Genomic DNA, 17355 nt, shown 5'->3' with positions numbered 1-17355 from the left:
GGAAGAACTATTTTGTCCCCAACCTGGTCCTTCAGATCTTCCAATGGTGCACTCATTGCCCCTGTCTCTATTGATCTTGAAAAAAAGATCATCCCCTTTTTCTCTTTCCTCCCACTTTTCCCTGCATTGTAGACCTCTTGAGGGAGACTGGTTGATTGATTGATTGATTGATTGATTGATTTGGATTACATTGTCACCCAACTCCTAATCACAGCTGACAATATAAAACAAAATAGAAAGTACAATAAAATAAATGAACAAAATGGAAAATCTAACACGAAAACATATACCTACATAAACCAAACACCTCCATCAAGGGGTTTCATCCACCCTACCCCAAGACCTGGGAGAATAGCCTGGTCTTTTAGGTCTTCCAGAACTCCATCAGATCTTTGCATAAAATATCCAAAATATAATAATTTGAGCTTGGTCACTTGTGCCTCAAGTGAGAACTCAAGATTTATTTGTTTGATGGTTCATTGGTTTGTTTTCTTGGCTGTCCGTGATATTCTCAGGACTCTTCTCCAACACTAAGTTCAAAAGCATCAATGTTTTTCTTATCCTGCTTCTTTAAAGGCAACTTTCACTTCCGAGAGTAATACCATTGCCTGCACTATTCTGATCTTTGTAGATATTCACACACCGCAGCATCTGAATGTCTTTTCCAAGACCTTCATGGCTCCTCTACCAAGTGCTGGTCTGTGACATATTTCTTGACAGCTGGTTCCTTTATTATTGATGGTTGATACTAAAAGGCAGAAGCTCTCCACCACTTCAATATCTTCATTGTCAGTTGGTTGCTATACCTGATATCATGACTTTGGTCTTCTTTATATTGAATCTTAGTCCTATTTTTTCACTGTGCACTGATTTTCATTTCTAGAGTTTGCAGATCATTTGCATTTTTAGCTATCAGAGTAGTGTCACCAGCATAGCACAAATTATTGATGTTTCTTCCATTTTTAAATCTTCTTCCATTCCAGCTTCTATCGATATGTATTCTGCATATAGGTTGAATAAACACAGGGAGAGTATATAGTTTTGGGTCATTCCTTTGTCAACATGGAACCAGTCTGTTTTGTCATGCTCCTTTGTCACATGACTTTGTCAAGCTTCTCATGAGGGCAGTGAGTCTGGAATTCCTGTTTCTCTAAGCACATTCCACAGCTTGACATAGTCCACACAGTCAAAGGCTGTTACATCATCAGTGAAGCACCTATTGACCTCTTTTTGGTATTCTTTGGCTTTCTCAATTATCCAGCGTGCATCAGCAATAATGGCTGAGCTACGATTGCTGCCAAAGAATTGTTCAAAGTATGGTAGTCATTTAAACAATACTAGACTTTTAAACTTAAATAAAAGACATCCATCCCAAATGATCCCACTGACATGGAAGCTAAGCCTAACTAACAATCCCCATGCTTTTTGTACAGAAAATACAAAATTTGCCTGCTACATTAATAGCTCCATGTATCTTACCACCCACAAACCTGTGAGATACGCTGAACTGAAATATAATAACAAGCATAATCACACCCAGTGACATCCTTTTAAAGTGTTTGTCCGTGTGTGTGCATGGAGAGGGGAAATTTTTAATAATCAGATTTTTCCAGTTTCACATACGATGACAGTTCCTTAATCCATAAAAGTAATGATATAGTGATACTTTGGTTGTATAAACTAGCTGCTAATAAGAACCTTTCTGGACCTCGACGTCTGGGTGAAGCATGGCAAACTGGAGACATCTCTGCGAAAGGAGAGCCAACGATCATGGCCAAAACTAAAGAACCAGTGAGTAGACTGTGTGATCAAAAGACCTTCCTCTTTTGTGTGTATATTGCAGAAACAATGCTTGTTAAAAAAGGGACAACTCTTTTATTGTGCACTCTTGACTTTTTAAATTTACTTCCATTTAGTTGCTTATAGGAAGATCTGCCATGCACACAGAAAATTAGCTTTTCCAAGGATATAGGTAGAAAAATGTGTAAGGACAATTGTTAAAGTTTTTCCCCCCATGGATATATTTTATTTATTTTTTTTTAAAAAAAACCATTAGGTGGATGGATGAGTCCCTCGTTGAAGCAATCACCCCCAAATTGATTGGAGACTGGCCCAACACCTACACATTCTCCAAAGCTCTGACCGAGCATCTCATTCAGCAGGAGAAAGGGGACTTAAATGTTGCCATCATCCGACCCTCCATCGTGGGAGCTAGTTGGCAGGAGCCCTTCCCGGTAAGCATGTGTGCTGTTCGGTTGCTTGGTTCTCATCCATTTTCTGGCAAAATGGTGGCTTTAGAGCCAGTCCCTGGAAATAAGAATGTCCCTCTCGTGCTTTTGGCCGAAGAGGGGGAAGCCACCAACAATGATCTCTAAACTATGGCTTGCCTCCTGAGAGTGAAGCTGAGATTCATGGATGGGATGCATCATGTCATCTATCAGGAGGCCATGAGGTCACATGATTCCAAAAGAACTTCAGCAAGATGGACCTCACCCTCAAGGCTAAGATTAATTTTATGACACAACCGCATCGCTGAAGGACAGACAGACAACACAGAGGGACATGTCTCTAGTCTCCATCCAGAAAACATGACAACGTCCCTTGTTTAGAGTCAAGCCCTTCAAATTAATTACACCTATAGAACTTCATTCTGCAGAAACACAGATCTAGGGCATTTCTCAGACTATAGTTCCCACATTCAACTGGGTTACACGGATTCCTCAGAACGATGTACAAGATTGGCTAGGCGCCGTGAGGGCTCACTTAAGTAGAAAGAATGGGCTGTAAAGAGAAGAATAAACACTGTAATACCACAGAGCAGTTTCAGAAGCGAACGTAAGAGAAAACCACTTATTCTCAGAGTTTATGGCTAAAGCTACTCAGATCGGCAGCCCTGCTGGCCAGTCGCATTTCCCTTCCATGCACTTTGGGTGGAACACCAATGTCTGCTCCCAGCCTCGCAGCCTAGAAGACTGTGAGCTAATGAATTACAAGTAGCACACTAATCAACAAGAACAGAGGAGGCCACAGCGATTCAGGTATAGGAAACTGGATCCCATGGTAGATGTAGATGGCAACGCTGCCCCACGTGTTCTGTGCAAGACCTGGCAGCCTCATTCACGGAAGCAGGGGAAGACAACTCTCCCATCTTCCAGGCTGACCACCAGCAGCCCTCCACTGCGTTCTGCGCTGGACACACTGGCCAGTCTCTACACAGAGCAAGAAAGAGACGCATTTGTGGCATCAGAAGGGTTAACATATGAAAATCGGTGGAATATTTCAGGTCTCCAGGACTTTCCTTCACCGAGTTTAGCCTGAAATTGTTGAACTAGATTTTATTCGAAGATTTAATATCAGTTTTCCCTGACTTCATTAGGAGCCACATTTCTTACCGCACTATGCACCTTATTAACAAGTTCATCAACGCATGAATGCGTACATCATATCTAACTAGTGGTCTGTTAATGGTCATAAACTGCTCCTTTCATCTTTCCCTTTTCTTATCCCTCTCCCTCCTCAGTGACAAGTGTGTGTTTGTGTGTGTGTGTGTGTGTGTGTGTGTGAGAGAGAGAGAGAGAGAGAGAGGTGGGGGGAGAGAGGTTTCTGAGGAATGCATTCCAGGAATTTGAAATGGACTATGATCCACAAAGGTTTACAGAGAATTCATTAGTAAGAGAATGATCATGCAAGACTAGAAAACCCATTCATACCTTTCTTGCAGAGCGAATACTCACTACAGTATGTGCTGACAGTGTCTGAGGCTTTTTTAACAACTGAATATTTGAGCGAATTATCAATTTTTCTTCTGAAAATGGGTAGTCTATTGTCTGAGAATTTCAGACTTTGGCCACGAAGGGTCTGTTTTTCTCTTCTGTTCCACCTGAGAGCGTAGCCTGAGATTTGTGTCCCTTCATCAGACTAGTAACTTCTATATCAGTTTCCAAAATTTGGGCAGAATTCATGTTACTACCATCTTGCGTTTTTCTGGTTTGTTAGACCTTAGCAAGTATCCATACCTTACTTTTAACATTTTCTCAATCATCCTGTGAGCAGCAAAATTCTGCCTAAAAGTCCCCCCTTAGCCGGCTGAAATGAGCTGTGCATAATCTTAATATACACAAGGCAGACTCCACAACAATTGTTTTTCTATCTTTCATTTTTCAGGGTTGGGTTGACAACTTCAATGGCACAAGTGGCTTCTTTATTGCGGTAGGTAGAGATGAAAATAGTACTCGGGTCTTCTGAATCTTGGGGGCAGCAAAACGGCCAGAATGAATCCATGAGAACCAAAGCACGATGCTCAGCTGAAGGGATCAGGGCAGAGTCTAGTGATCCTGACAGAGCATAGCCCAGGCTGGTCAAGAAGCAGGTTCACCATGCCTGGTGAGTCCTGGACCAGTCCAACAGCTCAGAACTCTGCCTTTTTGTCTTTCCTGACAATTATATCCACCACAGCGGTGGAAATCCAGATTCTGGGAAGGGCAGAGGTGGAGGATGTTGCACCATAAGACATCATGGGACATGTCAGTTAAAGCCCTCTTCTTCTAGGGACTGCCACCATTTTAGGATTTGCACTGTACACCTTGCAACTCAGGGCCGTGTTGCTCTGCTGTCGAGGCTGGGAGGAAGGGGCTTCTGCAGAAGGACAACTGAAATTCTTTTTGGTTTATAATTTCATCCAAGCCAGATAATGCTGTCAGTTTTCTCATTTGAGATGTGTTCCTCAAGTCCCTAAAATTTTCTTCCAAGTTTAATTCGGAGAACATATCTATCCCATCCAACTGTTATTGAATTCAAATCTCAGAGTACACAAACTCTATGCTGAATAAGGAAGTCAAGTTATGTATGGTAATTAGCTTCTTCTCTATTTCCCAGGCTGGAAAGGGGATTTTACAGACCATAAAATGCAACCGAGATGCAGTAGCAGATATTATCCCAGTAGACCTTGCTATCAACTTAACCATCACTGCTGGGTGGTACACTGCAGTTCACAGGTAGGGCTTCTTTGCTGATCAAGAGGTACACCGTTGAACTAGAATGATTTTTCAAGATTGTAGATTGTCAGGAGCTGCCAACGTCATCCAGGTCTTTAAAGTCTTATAACAGGCCAACAGTGACATCTGCCTCCTGCGGGCAGTGGTGCATTCACAGGCTCCATATGTTGGCTTCTGCCCATGGCCTTGTGAGAGAAGCCAGACACCCACACTCTTTGGTCCTGGGGTTTCTCTTGTGGGGATGGGCAAATGTTGCCATTTTGTACTTCTCGTCCTTCCTCTGGTCAATCTACATCTCAAAGCCTGCAAGCAAGCTTCCACGGACAAAGATTGGATCGCCTGAAGATTGGACCACTTAAGATCTGGGGTCAGAATGTGGTCTATTGATCACTCCCTTGGTGACCAATAGACAGAAAAAGATTTAAGACAGGGGTGCCTAGGAAGGGGTGTGTGTCAAAAAATCAAGAGAGTGGCTGTGATCAAAACCTGCCCCTTTGTATGTGTGTTGAGGCTCCCATACACGATATGGTGGGCCTTCAATCAACAGTGATCATCTTGTCCTTCTTCACCTGCTCCACAAACACCTCTGATTTGCTATATTCCCATTTATATACCCCTATAACAAATAGAGTGCTAATATATTTGGTGTATTTTCTGAATTCTGAGTTGTCTTTTATTTCCATTCTTTTCAGACCCAAATCACCGCTGATCTACAACTGTACCTCAGGTGGCCTCAACCCATTTCGCTGGGGAGAGTTGGGTGAGTTTTCTTGCAAGGCAGTCAGAAAATTCCACCAGAGTTTTGGGGTGGGTTTTGGAAATGATCCTTGCCAGCTTGCTTCGTCCAATGAAATTTCAAGACTTGTGGATAAGAGAGCCCAGCATGGGATTCTTCTCACTTCATCTCCATGCAAGAATGAGAAGATGTCCTACTGCTCTCATCTAGCAAATGCAGAGATGTTGTCTGCCATGTTGTCCTTCACAAGGGCATCAAGGGCTGAAAGGGGCAGGAGTCGGAAGAGGCATCAAGCTGCTTCTTCACGGCTTCTCCTCACCATGTAACATCTCACTAAACTTCCTTTGTGCATTGTCTTCCGTCTGAAATGTAGATGCCACTCTAGTCTCCCAAACTCTGCTTCCCTGGAAGGTGGACAAATGGGTCTCCAGTCGGTGGGAGAGGGAGGTGGAGTTCTTCTTGGTAGAATATGTTGGGGTGGGGAGGGGGAGGGATGCACTTTCAAACTTGCAAGATTCTGTTAACATAACCTTATAATAAAGTTAGAACTAGCACTTCTGGGTGTGCTTCTTATCTGGAATGCCCCGCAAGGCTGACAGTGGAACACCCATTTATTTTATTATTTTACTGCATCAATGTCTAAGGCTACCCCCTTGCTAATTGTCAAATAAAATAAGGGGGGCAAAACACTCTTTGTAACATCACAGTACCAATAATAAATAGCAAGACCAGTCCCGTAGGAAGAGCTGTTTCCTGTCCCCACAGGGAGGTCCTCTGGTCCCTCTTCTTCATCTTTTCCAAATCAAATGTGACTGGAAACCACCCCTGGTTTGCTGATGAGCAAATGGCCTTTCCTTCTTAAATTCACATTTCCGATAATTGTCCCTTTTTCATGTAATTACCTCAGTGGAAGTAGTATGTCTTTTCCACCATTGTGCAGAAATTCATGTGAGAAGTGCATTTGAAAACAATCCATTGGAGAAACCCTTCAGATTACCTAAAGCCACCCTAACCTCGAGCTACTTGGCCCATCAGTATTGGACGTTTGTTTGTCACACAACCCCTGCTTTTCTCTGTGACCTGTATCTGCGGCTGACTGGAAAGAAGCCACGGTGAGACTGGATATACATTATGGGGCATGAGGGGTGATGTCAAAAAAGTCAAGGTGACAATTTTAAGGATAGCACCCTTAAGAATAAGGAGGATCTTTTTCCAAGGAGAACCACCTTTTTCACAAATTGGGGATTGGTTAGGAAAAGGATCTCAGAAAGATTGACTTGCAGCTTTGCTCATAGCTGTATATACATACAGCATAAACCCCTCTACATCTCTCAGAATAATAATCCCTCCAACAGCTTACGAACAACAGAAATGATTGTAAATAAAAATGCAATTGAAAACATTAATGTGTAGGAGCTGACGGTGGTGGTGGTGGCAGCCCTGAAGACAGAAGACTTCCTTGGTCCCCCAGCAGTCCCATCAGAAAGGTGTCTGTAGATGTGTCCAGGAAAGGTCTCCAAGCGGTTGTCCTGAACCTCCTTGAGGATAGGCAGCCTTAGATATTTGAGGACCATGGCACCAATTTGTTTTGTCAAGTATCCTTTGCTCAGCTGTTTTCAGGAGAGATGGTATAATCCTATCCACTTCTATTCTCTCTTTCAGGATGATGAAGCTTTTCAATCGCTTGGACAAAACCATGAGTCTTCTTGAATATTTTACCAGCAGTTCCTGGGACTGGAGCACCGACAATACAAACATGTTAATGAAAGAGCTCAGTCCAAAAGACAAAAACGTAAGCATCTTATTGAACCACCACATCCTCACAATTCCCATCAAACAAAATTAAATAATTAAAAGTGTATTCAGCCTAGATTCAGATGGATTTCCAAAAGGGGAAATTCCTTCCTCAGAGCCTTATGCAAGTGGTCAGTCCCAGAATTCAGGGACAAGGACACATTATGAGCAATTCCCACTCAGTATAATGCCATTCTGAGGGTTTAGAAGTCAAGAATCAAACCCAGTTGGAAGGTAATGTAAACTGGAATTCCAAGTTTCTCAATAAAATAGGATCTGAAGAGCGTGCACTGCCTGAAGCCTGTTACTGATCATCTGTCTACCATTACTGATATAGAATATAGGCTTTCTACATTAGATCAAGTCTGGGCAAATCCTATTTTGGGTGAGATCATGGTGATCTGGGGTATTCTAGGAGTGAAAATGAAAGCAGTCATTATCATTCTGCTGCTTTCAGCCCATTTCTCCAGCATCATGAGATCACTTTAAATTATATTTCTGTCTTCTAGTAATTATCCCACCCAATTTTATATCACCAGGAATTTGATAAACATTCTCTCTACCAATAGAAGAGAATATATGTAGTTTAGGGTTGAACTGTGCTCTGAAGGTGTTACCTAGCTGGGTAATGAAATGTCTGCCAGAAAATAACCAAGCTCAGAGAATCCCAAGGACTTCAATTCTCTCTACCTGTGTTTCCAAATCATTAGTATAAATGTTGAACTGTACAGATGCAAAATGGATTCTCATGATCTCCAGTCGATACCTTTTCCCAATTTGATAAGGAACCATGGATGGGGACTCCATGAATTTTGACCCAGTTGGGGTTCCAGTTCATTGTTCTGCCATCCATCCCACACTTGCTTGCTAATCGGCTTATCACAGGGTGTTTTGCTCAGATCAAGGCAGTTTAGGTCTGTACTATCACACCTTCTATTAAGAAAGCGATCCAAGAAAACTGAGGTGAGGTTGGTTTGTGAGATTTGTTGGAAACAACGATCTGATTTCCTGCTCTGGGATGTCGTTCTTGTGAATCTTGCTTGTGAAACTTTGACCTTGGACTGGCTGACAAACCTCACTTGGCTCTCTAAACTTCTGACTGGATTTTGGCTATTCTTCTGCATACTCCTCTTGAAAGCGAAACCACTCAGGCAAGCTTTCTTTTCCTGAGACTCTGTTTTGGATTTACATTCGTTGTCTGCCATTATCTATTCAGCCTTGAGGACACTGCTATTTTCACCTAGCAACTGAGTTTAAAACCTGAAACAGGATAGTTTGTCTCCAAACCGCGCCCCCCCTCCCCAATTTCCTGCACAGGAGGGAAAGAAAAGCTTTAAAAATCACAGTGGAGCAGCTTATAGCTGAAAATGCTCTGGCAAACTAGCATGTGGACCTATTCTCCACCTGGCTGCATGAGCTGTTAACATAGCCAAATATCCTTCTCCTCTATGCAGGAAGTGCCCAGTGGCCATCCCAGAGAAATTTGATGACTGTCTTGATCAGTTTCCAGCTTTCTTTGCACAATACAATTTCTACAGGAGTCTACACCCTGATGAGTTCCCAAATAATATAAGCATGTGAGATTTGTAATCTGTTTATCAAACTGCTGCTAAATGGGCTACATCTTTTTTGCTGCAACAGAGCCCTCTGCTAGATAACTTTGATTAGTTTAGCCAGCAGTTAGAGATGAAGTATGCAGATCCTGTGAAAGCCCAGACTGCCAATAAGCACATTCATGAATCAAAGCAAGAGTGTGACCCAGTGGTTGAGTACCTCAGTGCTTTTAGGTTACTTGCCCAAGACTTGGACTGGAATGATGCAGCTTTGCTGGACCAGTTTCAGGAAGGTCTATCAGATGAACTCCTTGATGAATTGGCTTGAACTGAGCATCCAGAAAGCCTTCAAGGCTTGATACAGCTCTGCCTACATATAGATGGGCATTTATAGCAATGAAGGGCCAGAGTTCAAGCTTCTAAAAGAGCAGACCTGCCTGCACCTTCTGCAACTGAGGAGCTTATGTAAGTAGGTGGGAGCCAGACAAAGTTAACTCCAGAAGAAAAAACTTGATGTTACAGAGAGGGGCTGTGCTTATATTGTGGAGGCCAAGGTCTTATGGCTGCCTCATCTCCTATTAAGGCACCACACCCCACCCTATTGGAAAAAGGGGAAGGGCCCAGCCTAGGGGACTTACTAGACCAAGGCCAGTTACCAGCAAGGCAGCCCAGAAGCCCTGAGTAACACCCACCAGCCACTTAGTAATGACTGGGAACTTCAAGTGTCAGGGGAAAGTTCCATATTAACATAGGTTATGGCAGATTCTGGAGCTACAACCAACTTCAGTTCGCAGCAGACCATGGCATTCCAAAGCATGCCTTTAGCCCCCCACCCCCCCAGTGGTTGAGACCATAAGTAGTCACCCTTTACCATCAGGCCCAGTGGTTTGGGGCACAACACTATTGCTCATGCGACTGGGAACTCACCAGGAAAGGGTTGAGTTCTACCTTGCTTCAACATCCCATTTTCCCATTGTCCTGGGCTTGGAGTGGCTTCAAGCACACGATCCACAAATTGTGTGGTCTACAGGAACCATAAGTTTCCCTGCTCCCTGCTGTAACTACCACATGGCTGCCATTCCTGCAATCCTAGCAGCAGAACAAGAAGGAGATACGCTCCTTGGCCTTCCTGTTAAATATCAAAGATTCACAGATGTATGCAGTGAAAGATAATCAGATCAGTTGCCGCCACACCAGCTATTTGACTGCCCCATTGACCTAGTGCCAGGGGCTAAGATCCCAGTAGGTCATCCTTACTCTTTGTCAGAACCAGAGCTGGCAGCCCTGGGGGACTTTATTGACAAGAATTTGAAAACAGGAGCATATAACCTAGTACGCATATGAAAAGGAGATGAATGGAAGGCAGCATTTCACCCTCAGTATGGGCATTTCGAATACACGGCCATGCCCTTTGGATTACTAATACTTCTGCAATCTTCCAGCATTTCATGAATGATGTGTTCTGAGATCTCCTGGACTATTACATCATTATTTATTTCAACAATATTCTGATTTTCTCCACGTCCCTCACAGAACATAAATAACATGTGCGAACCATGCTACAAAGACTCTGAGAAAATTGTTTATTTGCTAAGCTCTCCAAATAGGAATTTGAAAAGACCACAATCGACTTCCTAGGCCTTCGCATTTCTTCCACAGGCATTTCCATGGATCCTAGTAAGGTTGATGCTATGTTGACATGCCAACCTCCACCTAAAGTCAAGGATGTACACCTGCCGGGATTTGCTAATTACTTTTTGTCTTTTATTCCTTATTTTATCTAGGAAGCTGAACCAAAGACAAATCTGGTGGTCACTGGGGTTTTTTTCCTGCTTTAATTTTAAAATTACTTACATTCCCAGCAGCTATAACAAGCATGCCGAAGCCCTCTCCAGGAAGCCAGAATATGAATGCTCAGACACGAACTCTCTCTTTTTTTTGTGTGTAATAATTTTATTAAAGTTTACAAGTACAAAGATAAAGGACTAATGCAAACTAAGAAAAATATAAAATGTGAAGAAAAGAGAAAGAAAAGTGCAAAGAGAGAAAAAAAAGAAAAGGAAAATGGAAAAAAAATAAGAAAAAGATATATAAAAGAATGATTCCCCCCCCAAGTATAAACAACTTCAGTAACTTAACATCTTCTCTAATATTTCAATTTAAAGTTAATCTCTTCTTCCCATATCTCATCTCTTATCAATGAATAAATTGTAAAAACTCATCATTCAGTCCTATTCAGCAAAAATTCATTAACAGCTACCAGAAATAACAACATGTATATATATTAAGCTTAATTAAATAAATCCATTTTGTATTCCAGCTTATCACTTTCTCTGAGGGACATGCGAGGGAGGAATGAATGAATGAATGAATGAATGAATATGAATATGAATATGAATATGAATATGAATATGAATATGAATATGAATGAATGAATGAATGAATGAATGAATGAATGAATGAAATCTCTCCCCATTTATAACCAAATCTTTAAAGCCTGGCCATTCAGTCCTGGTCAAAAAGAAATTCCATTAATAGTTACCAGAAACTACGACATCTGTATTTTAATCCTGGTTAAATAAATTGACTTTGTATTACTTCCATTTACTTTTAAAAAGCTTGATCTTTAATCCCTTCAAATAATATCGCAGAAATTGATTTCTTATCATTTTCTCTTTGTCTCCTCTCAGGAACAGCTTCAGTTGTTTAACACGCCCCTTTTGTAAATCCAAGATAAGAAGGCTATCCAAGTTTGTATATCCCTTTTAGTTATTAAATCATCAGCCAGTTTCATTTGTAAATCCACTATGGTATATTTTTCCATATCACTCTTATAGCCTGTCATTTTTAAACCCATTTTCAAAATCCACATCATCTTTTTTTATATCACTCTTCTCATCTGGCATTTTTAGAATCCATTTTCAAATCCACGTTCAAGTCAGCCTCAGTCTCTATTTTGTCCAGTAAAATCTGTTCATCATCTGTAGCCTCTGTTAGATCCATTTTTATAGTGGCAGACAAACCTGAAAGCAATTTCTGAGTACACTGTTCTCAGACAGCCTTAATTTCTTCTGTAGTCAGATAATATTGCTCCATTGTATTAATAGGTCTCATCCCCTTTAACTGTAATCCTTAGTTCTCTCTGGTTCCCTCTAGTCAACCTTCAAAGTCCCCTCTTATCATATGTTTATTTTCCAGTCAGCAAAACTTTCCCACGGGAGGATTTCTTACAGTTAATTTCAAAATCTTCACATATACTTTTATATACGACCCACAGGAAATATTCTTTCAAGTTCCTCTGGCCCCTTAACTTTCCAAAATCAACATTCTAGTTCCTCTTTTGCTGTTTTCCAAAAATTAATTTTTTTCTTTTTAGTCCTTAAGCTTACATGAAACTTCTTTCATCCAGGAAACAAGGAAGCTTTCCCAGTGTAATGAAACTTGCCCTTCAGAAAGTTCTTAACTTCCAAAAGATCAATAACAAGCAATTTCTTAAGTTAATAAAGAGAGGACGTAAGCAAATCCAGTGCCCTTTTGAAGGCGCCAGTTTAAGCAAGATGATTTTTCCCAGCTCCCAGAGCTCTTAAACCACCAGAGATCGCTATTCTACAATCTCTTCATGGGGAGCCTCTGTATGAAGCAAAATTATGGGTGATCCTAGTCCTCTCCTTAAACCAAAGAGGGATTCCAAGGAGCCGATCCATTCACTGGCTCCTCTTTCCACCGTAGCCGTTGGCTCCACTCTTGCAGAGCTGTCTTCAGTCCACCATTGCTTCCCCAGAAGTCACTCAGACACTAACTCTCTGCCTGCTGCTGTCATACCTCCTGAAAAATCTGCTGCTATCAATGTTCCAGTAGACCTACTTCAGGAACTACAAGAACAGCAACGCCTAGACTGCTATGCTCAGACCTGTCAGAAGGAAACTGAGGCCACACCTGGCAACCCCCAATAACATTGGGCATTGGACCAGAACCTCTTACTCTTTCAAGGCCGATATTACTGAAACTGAAACAGGACAGTCAGATCCAAGGGCCTAGGTTTCATAGAAGCAAATCTCTCCCAGGGTGTAAAACCAGTGGCTGAAACCAGAGGTCCGCCAGACTAGGAGCAAATTGGTCCCCGGGGAGAAGATTCCCTCCTTCCTCTACAGCATGTTTCCTCTCTGGCAGACCCTCGAAGAAAATCCAGTGCAGCATTTTGGTTTCAGATCTCAGGATCAAGGTCTTACCAAGCTAGAAGGCCAATGTCACAGCTCCAAGCCCACACCCAGATCCACTCCCACCTTTGGCAGATACCAGGACCAATGCCATAACGGAATTTTAGGACTAGAAGAGGGCTTCACATGGATGGTCTAGCCTTCCCCCCACCCCACAAACCTCCTCACGTGGGATGGGAAGGCCAGGGGAAGCTGCTTCTCTCTCTCATATCCTTTTCTAGTCCCTTCTAGAACCTTCCTCTTAAGGCTCCCTGGGAGTGCTCTTCCCAAAGCTGTTGGTAGCTTCTGGAGCCCCAGCCTGGGGGAATCCAGAAATCACCATCTCAGTCATAACTATGACCTAGTTTGGGAGACAGTCTTCTCCAGAAAGGTGTTTGGATCCAGGTGATGTTAGCAACACTGATTCTTATTTATTAATTGTACTTACTGGTTTCAGTAGTTTGGCTTTATGAATATAATTGTTTCATTGTCTTATCATAAGTTGTCCAGAATCCTGAGAATAGGCAACATAGAAAGGTCCTTTGATAAAGAAATAAAGAAGTGGATAGGTGAGTAGGTGTCAAATTACAACTTTCACTCCCCAAAACTTGCTGGAAGACACATCTCTATTCTACTTTATGCAGATGATGTAGCAATACTTTCAAGAGCACCTATTGGCCTTAAAAGAGCACTGAGAGCACTAACACAGTACTGCAAGGAAGACCAGCTAGAACCCAATTATCAGAAAACTAAAATCATGGCCTTTGCCAAAGGCCCAAGAGCTACTCCTGGAGCATAGATGGCCACAAGATTGATCAGGTATCCTCCTTCGAATACCTGGGAGTAGTCTTCATTCTGCCAACAGTAGGAAAGCCCATGGGGACTACATTGCTGAAAATGCACAGAGGAGCTCATCTGCCATCCTTAAATTCCTCAAAACAAGAGGTGGCCACTATATTCCTGCAACACTCAAATTATTTGAAGCCAAGCCAATAGCACAACTCCTTTATGGTGCCCAGCTGGACCCTTCTCCAATTTTGCACTTGTACAATCCAATTCTCTAAGACTGGTCCTTCAAGTCCCAAAAAGTGTCTCTAATGCCACCCTGAGACTAGAGGCAGGCCTCATGAAAGTGGAGGCTAGAGTGTGGGTGACCATATTCAACTGTTGGCTCAGACTCTCCTTTTTCCCCCTTGGTCTTGCCCCATTAACTATGAGGGATGATTTTCAGTCCACATGGAAACAGGCAGTAGCAACTAAAATCTCATCCTTGGGCTTCTCTCCAGATCTTCTACTCAGCATGGGATATGATCAGGCCAAAGCACTCATTAAACAACTTGTAGCAGACACAGAGCGCCAACTGGATCTAGCCAGGTCCCCAACCTTTATTGCCAGTGAATCCAACAGGTACTTGCCTCCTCTATGGCATACTTAACTAAACTCAAACTGCCTAAATGCCTGTGTTACAGGGACATTTGTACTAGCCTCATCTCACCAATACTGTATAAATACCCAGGATGCACAGGACAATTCTACACCTCCCTGCTGCTTTTAGATACCAACCCTGCTACAACTTATAAGGTTGCCAGGTTCTGTGCAGCAGCGATTAAAATTCGTCAGAGGATGACCTGTGCCATAAACCAGCCTTAATGAGCGTCTAGTTTGTCTTACTAGGGTGCTCTGTAATGTGATAGATACAGTCTGCCACAGGCTAACCTTTATGCTCCCTTACATCCATCGAATGCTCCCAGCCCTCCTTTTAGATTCCTTTTAGATAGATACTGTACTTTCTGTTTTATATCTTTTCGCTTTTTATAATTACTATAATGGTTGGTTGCACAGTCAGCCAGATGTTTAGACTAGATGTGGCATTTTTATCCACCTGTCGAGTCTCTCCCAAGGACCTGGGATAGGCAGATGCTGTTTGATGGAGTTAAAGGTATCGGTGCAGGATATAAGCAGTTCCAAGTAAAGCTGCCTTTTGCAATGGACTGATGGTGATCTTGTCGATGCCGATGGTCTTCAAGTGGTGCTCCAGATGTTTTGGGATTGCACCCAAGGCGCCTGTTACTACTGGTACTATCTTTGCTTTCTTTTGCCATAGTTGTTCTACTTCTATTTGGAGGTCTTTATATTTTGTGATTTTCTCCAGTTCTTTCTCTTCTATTCTGATGCCTCCAGGTATCGCAGTGTCCACTATCCAGACTTTTTTGTTTTTCTTATCAACAATGGTTAAGTCTTGGGTGTTGTGTTGCAGGTGCTTGTCTGTTTGAGTTCTAAAGTCCCAGAGCACTTGACCTTCTTCATTTTCTATCAATTTGTCTGTTTTGTGGTCCCCAATGATAATGCCCAGTAAGGCACTACCTTGACCCCCAGTGAGGCACTACGTTGACGTGGTTGTGGGGCTTGCACACTCTGAGGAGAATGAGAGCTATGCCAGAGATTCAACCATACTAGACAGGTCTCATCAGAGGAACCAGATGAAGATTGTCTCTCCCATAAACAATACGGTGAGACATAATTTATAAAAGCCCATACTGGATCAGTCATCACCTGGGTCAACAAGGACTGCACTAGGTGTTCTAATTCCTGGACATCTGGTGACAAGTGAGCTACAGGATTTAGGACTGTTGGCTGAGCAACCAGGGCCAGCAGCTGCAGAACTACTAGAAGAAAAGTTGTTTATCCATCCCAAATATACAAAGACTGAAAATAAAGAAATAATTATTATTCCTATTATAAATATTTTCATCATTATTATTTAGATTTTAACATATTTTCTATGCTTTTTAATTGACTGTACTCCACTCTCCTTATGTTGGTCTTTGACCATAATGAAGATTTGATTTGAAGGTGACCTGAATTTTCTTCCAAAATGAAAACACAACTGTTTCTTCTCTGAAGAGCACGACACTTTGTGGGCTCCCCAGGAATTGGGCAATTGGTGATGAGATCTTAGGACAAGCAATGCCAGCTTGAGGAAATGGACAGCCATCTACGGCCTCTCCCTTGCTGAGAATTCAGTGTCCAAAAGAAGAACAAGAAAATAGTCACTCAACTGGAATTCCTCAGTAGCCATCTGACCATTTTTCACTTAACTCATGTGTCACTAGTCTCAGATATGAACAAGCAGGGATGCCCAGGGCCCACAGTCCTGCTCCGGTGGATGGGGATCAGCTGGACTAATGAGGAATTTTCCTCCAAAGCAAAATTTATTATTCAGAAGTCATTTCATATAATGTTCAGTGCAACATCAAGAATGCAATGGTCCTCCCACCCATCTTTGATATTATTCTTTCCGCTTGATTCCAGTTATTCTGCTTCGACGTCCGTCAGCTGATTTGGTCAGAATACACAAAAAATTACTTCTTAGGAACTAAGAAGTTTTTGCTGAATGAAGACATGGCTGGAATTCCTGCAGCCAAACAGCATATCAGAAAGTAAGGCATAAACAATCCTTTGTGTTAACTTTCAGGGAATGAACTTGTGTTTGGTCACTACAAAGCAGGGGTGTGAAATACCTTTGGGCTGAAAGCCACACATAGGTTGCAGTGACGTGTTGGGGTCTTTCCTCCAAAACAAGAGCAGTCCGGGACAAAGAAGCAGGCAGAGCCAGGAAAAAAGCTGAATTTGATTGATAGCTACGTGTAATTAAAAGTAAATTAATTGACAGCTCTTTGGGTGCTTCTCTTCTCTGTGTTTAAGCATTTCCCCTTCCTATCACTTGAAGCAGGAAACACGGAGAGGGTTTGCACCCAAGACTGCCCTGGGTCCTTCTTGTTGTAGAGATAAAGTAGATCTGAATTGCAGCGCTTAGAATAACAATCCCAAGAAATATCGTTACAGGGTTCCATCAGATTAGGACACGTGGTGGTTAGGTTGTCCAGCTACGTATCATGTCTGATTCTTAGGTAATGACATAGGTGTGATTTCCATTCCCGTGAGATTCAGTCTTGTAACATTTTGAGTGGGAAGCGGTGGGTGGAAACTGAAATTGATATTTGGAACTGGACTGCTCCAACCTCCCATGTAGGTTGGATGAGGAAACCCGTAAGAGGAGTCTTTAAGATCTGGGACACCAA

General features: G+C 42.3%; 1 protein-coding gene across 2 annotated transcripts in view; it reads left to right on the top strand.

Moving 5' to 3' along the window:
* Positions 1-17355, top strand: part of LOC103048366 (fatty acyl-CoA reductase 1-like) — a 58306-nt gene that overhangs the window by 37018 nt on the left and 3933 nt on the right. For both annotated transcript variants that reach the window (XM_088145612.1, XM_088145561.1), the window contains exons 5-11: positions 2057-2234; positions 4165-4209; positions 4876-4994; positions 5687-5754; positions 6671-6842; positions 7393-7522; positions 16586-16713. In XM_088145612.1, coding sequence (XP_088001738.1) covers positions 2057-2234; positions 4165-4209; positions 4876-4994; positions 5687-5754; positions 6671-6842; positions 7393-7522; positions 16586-16713 — 840 coding nt within the window. The remainder of the gene's footprint in view (positions 1-2056; positions 2235-4164; positions 4210-4875; positions 4995-5686; positions 5755-6670; positions 6843-7392; positions 7523-16585; positions 16714-17355) is intronic.

The sequence above is a fragment of the Python bivittatus genome, unplaced genomic scaffold (assembly GCF_059951505.1).
Source record: "Python bivittatus isolate LINGU-HERP-01145 unplaced genomic scaffold, Pbiv_v1 ctg000010_np1212, whole genome shotgun sequence".
Classification (NCBI taxonomy): domain Eukaryota; kingdom Metazoa; phylum Chordata; class Lepidosauria; order Squamata; family Pythonidae; genus Python; species Python bivittatus.
Note: the sequence above shows the minus strand (reverse complement) of the source record. Positions and strands in the feature narration are given on the sequence as shown.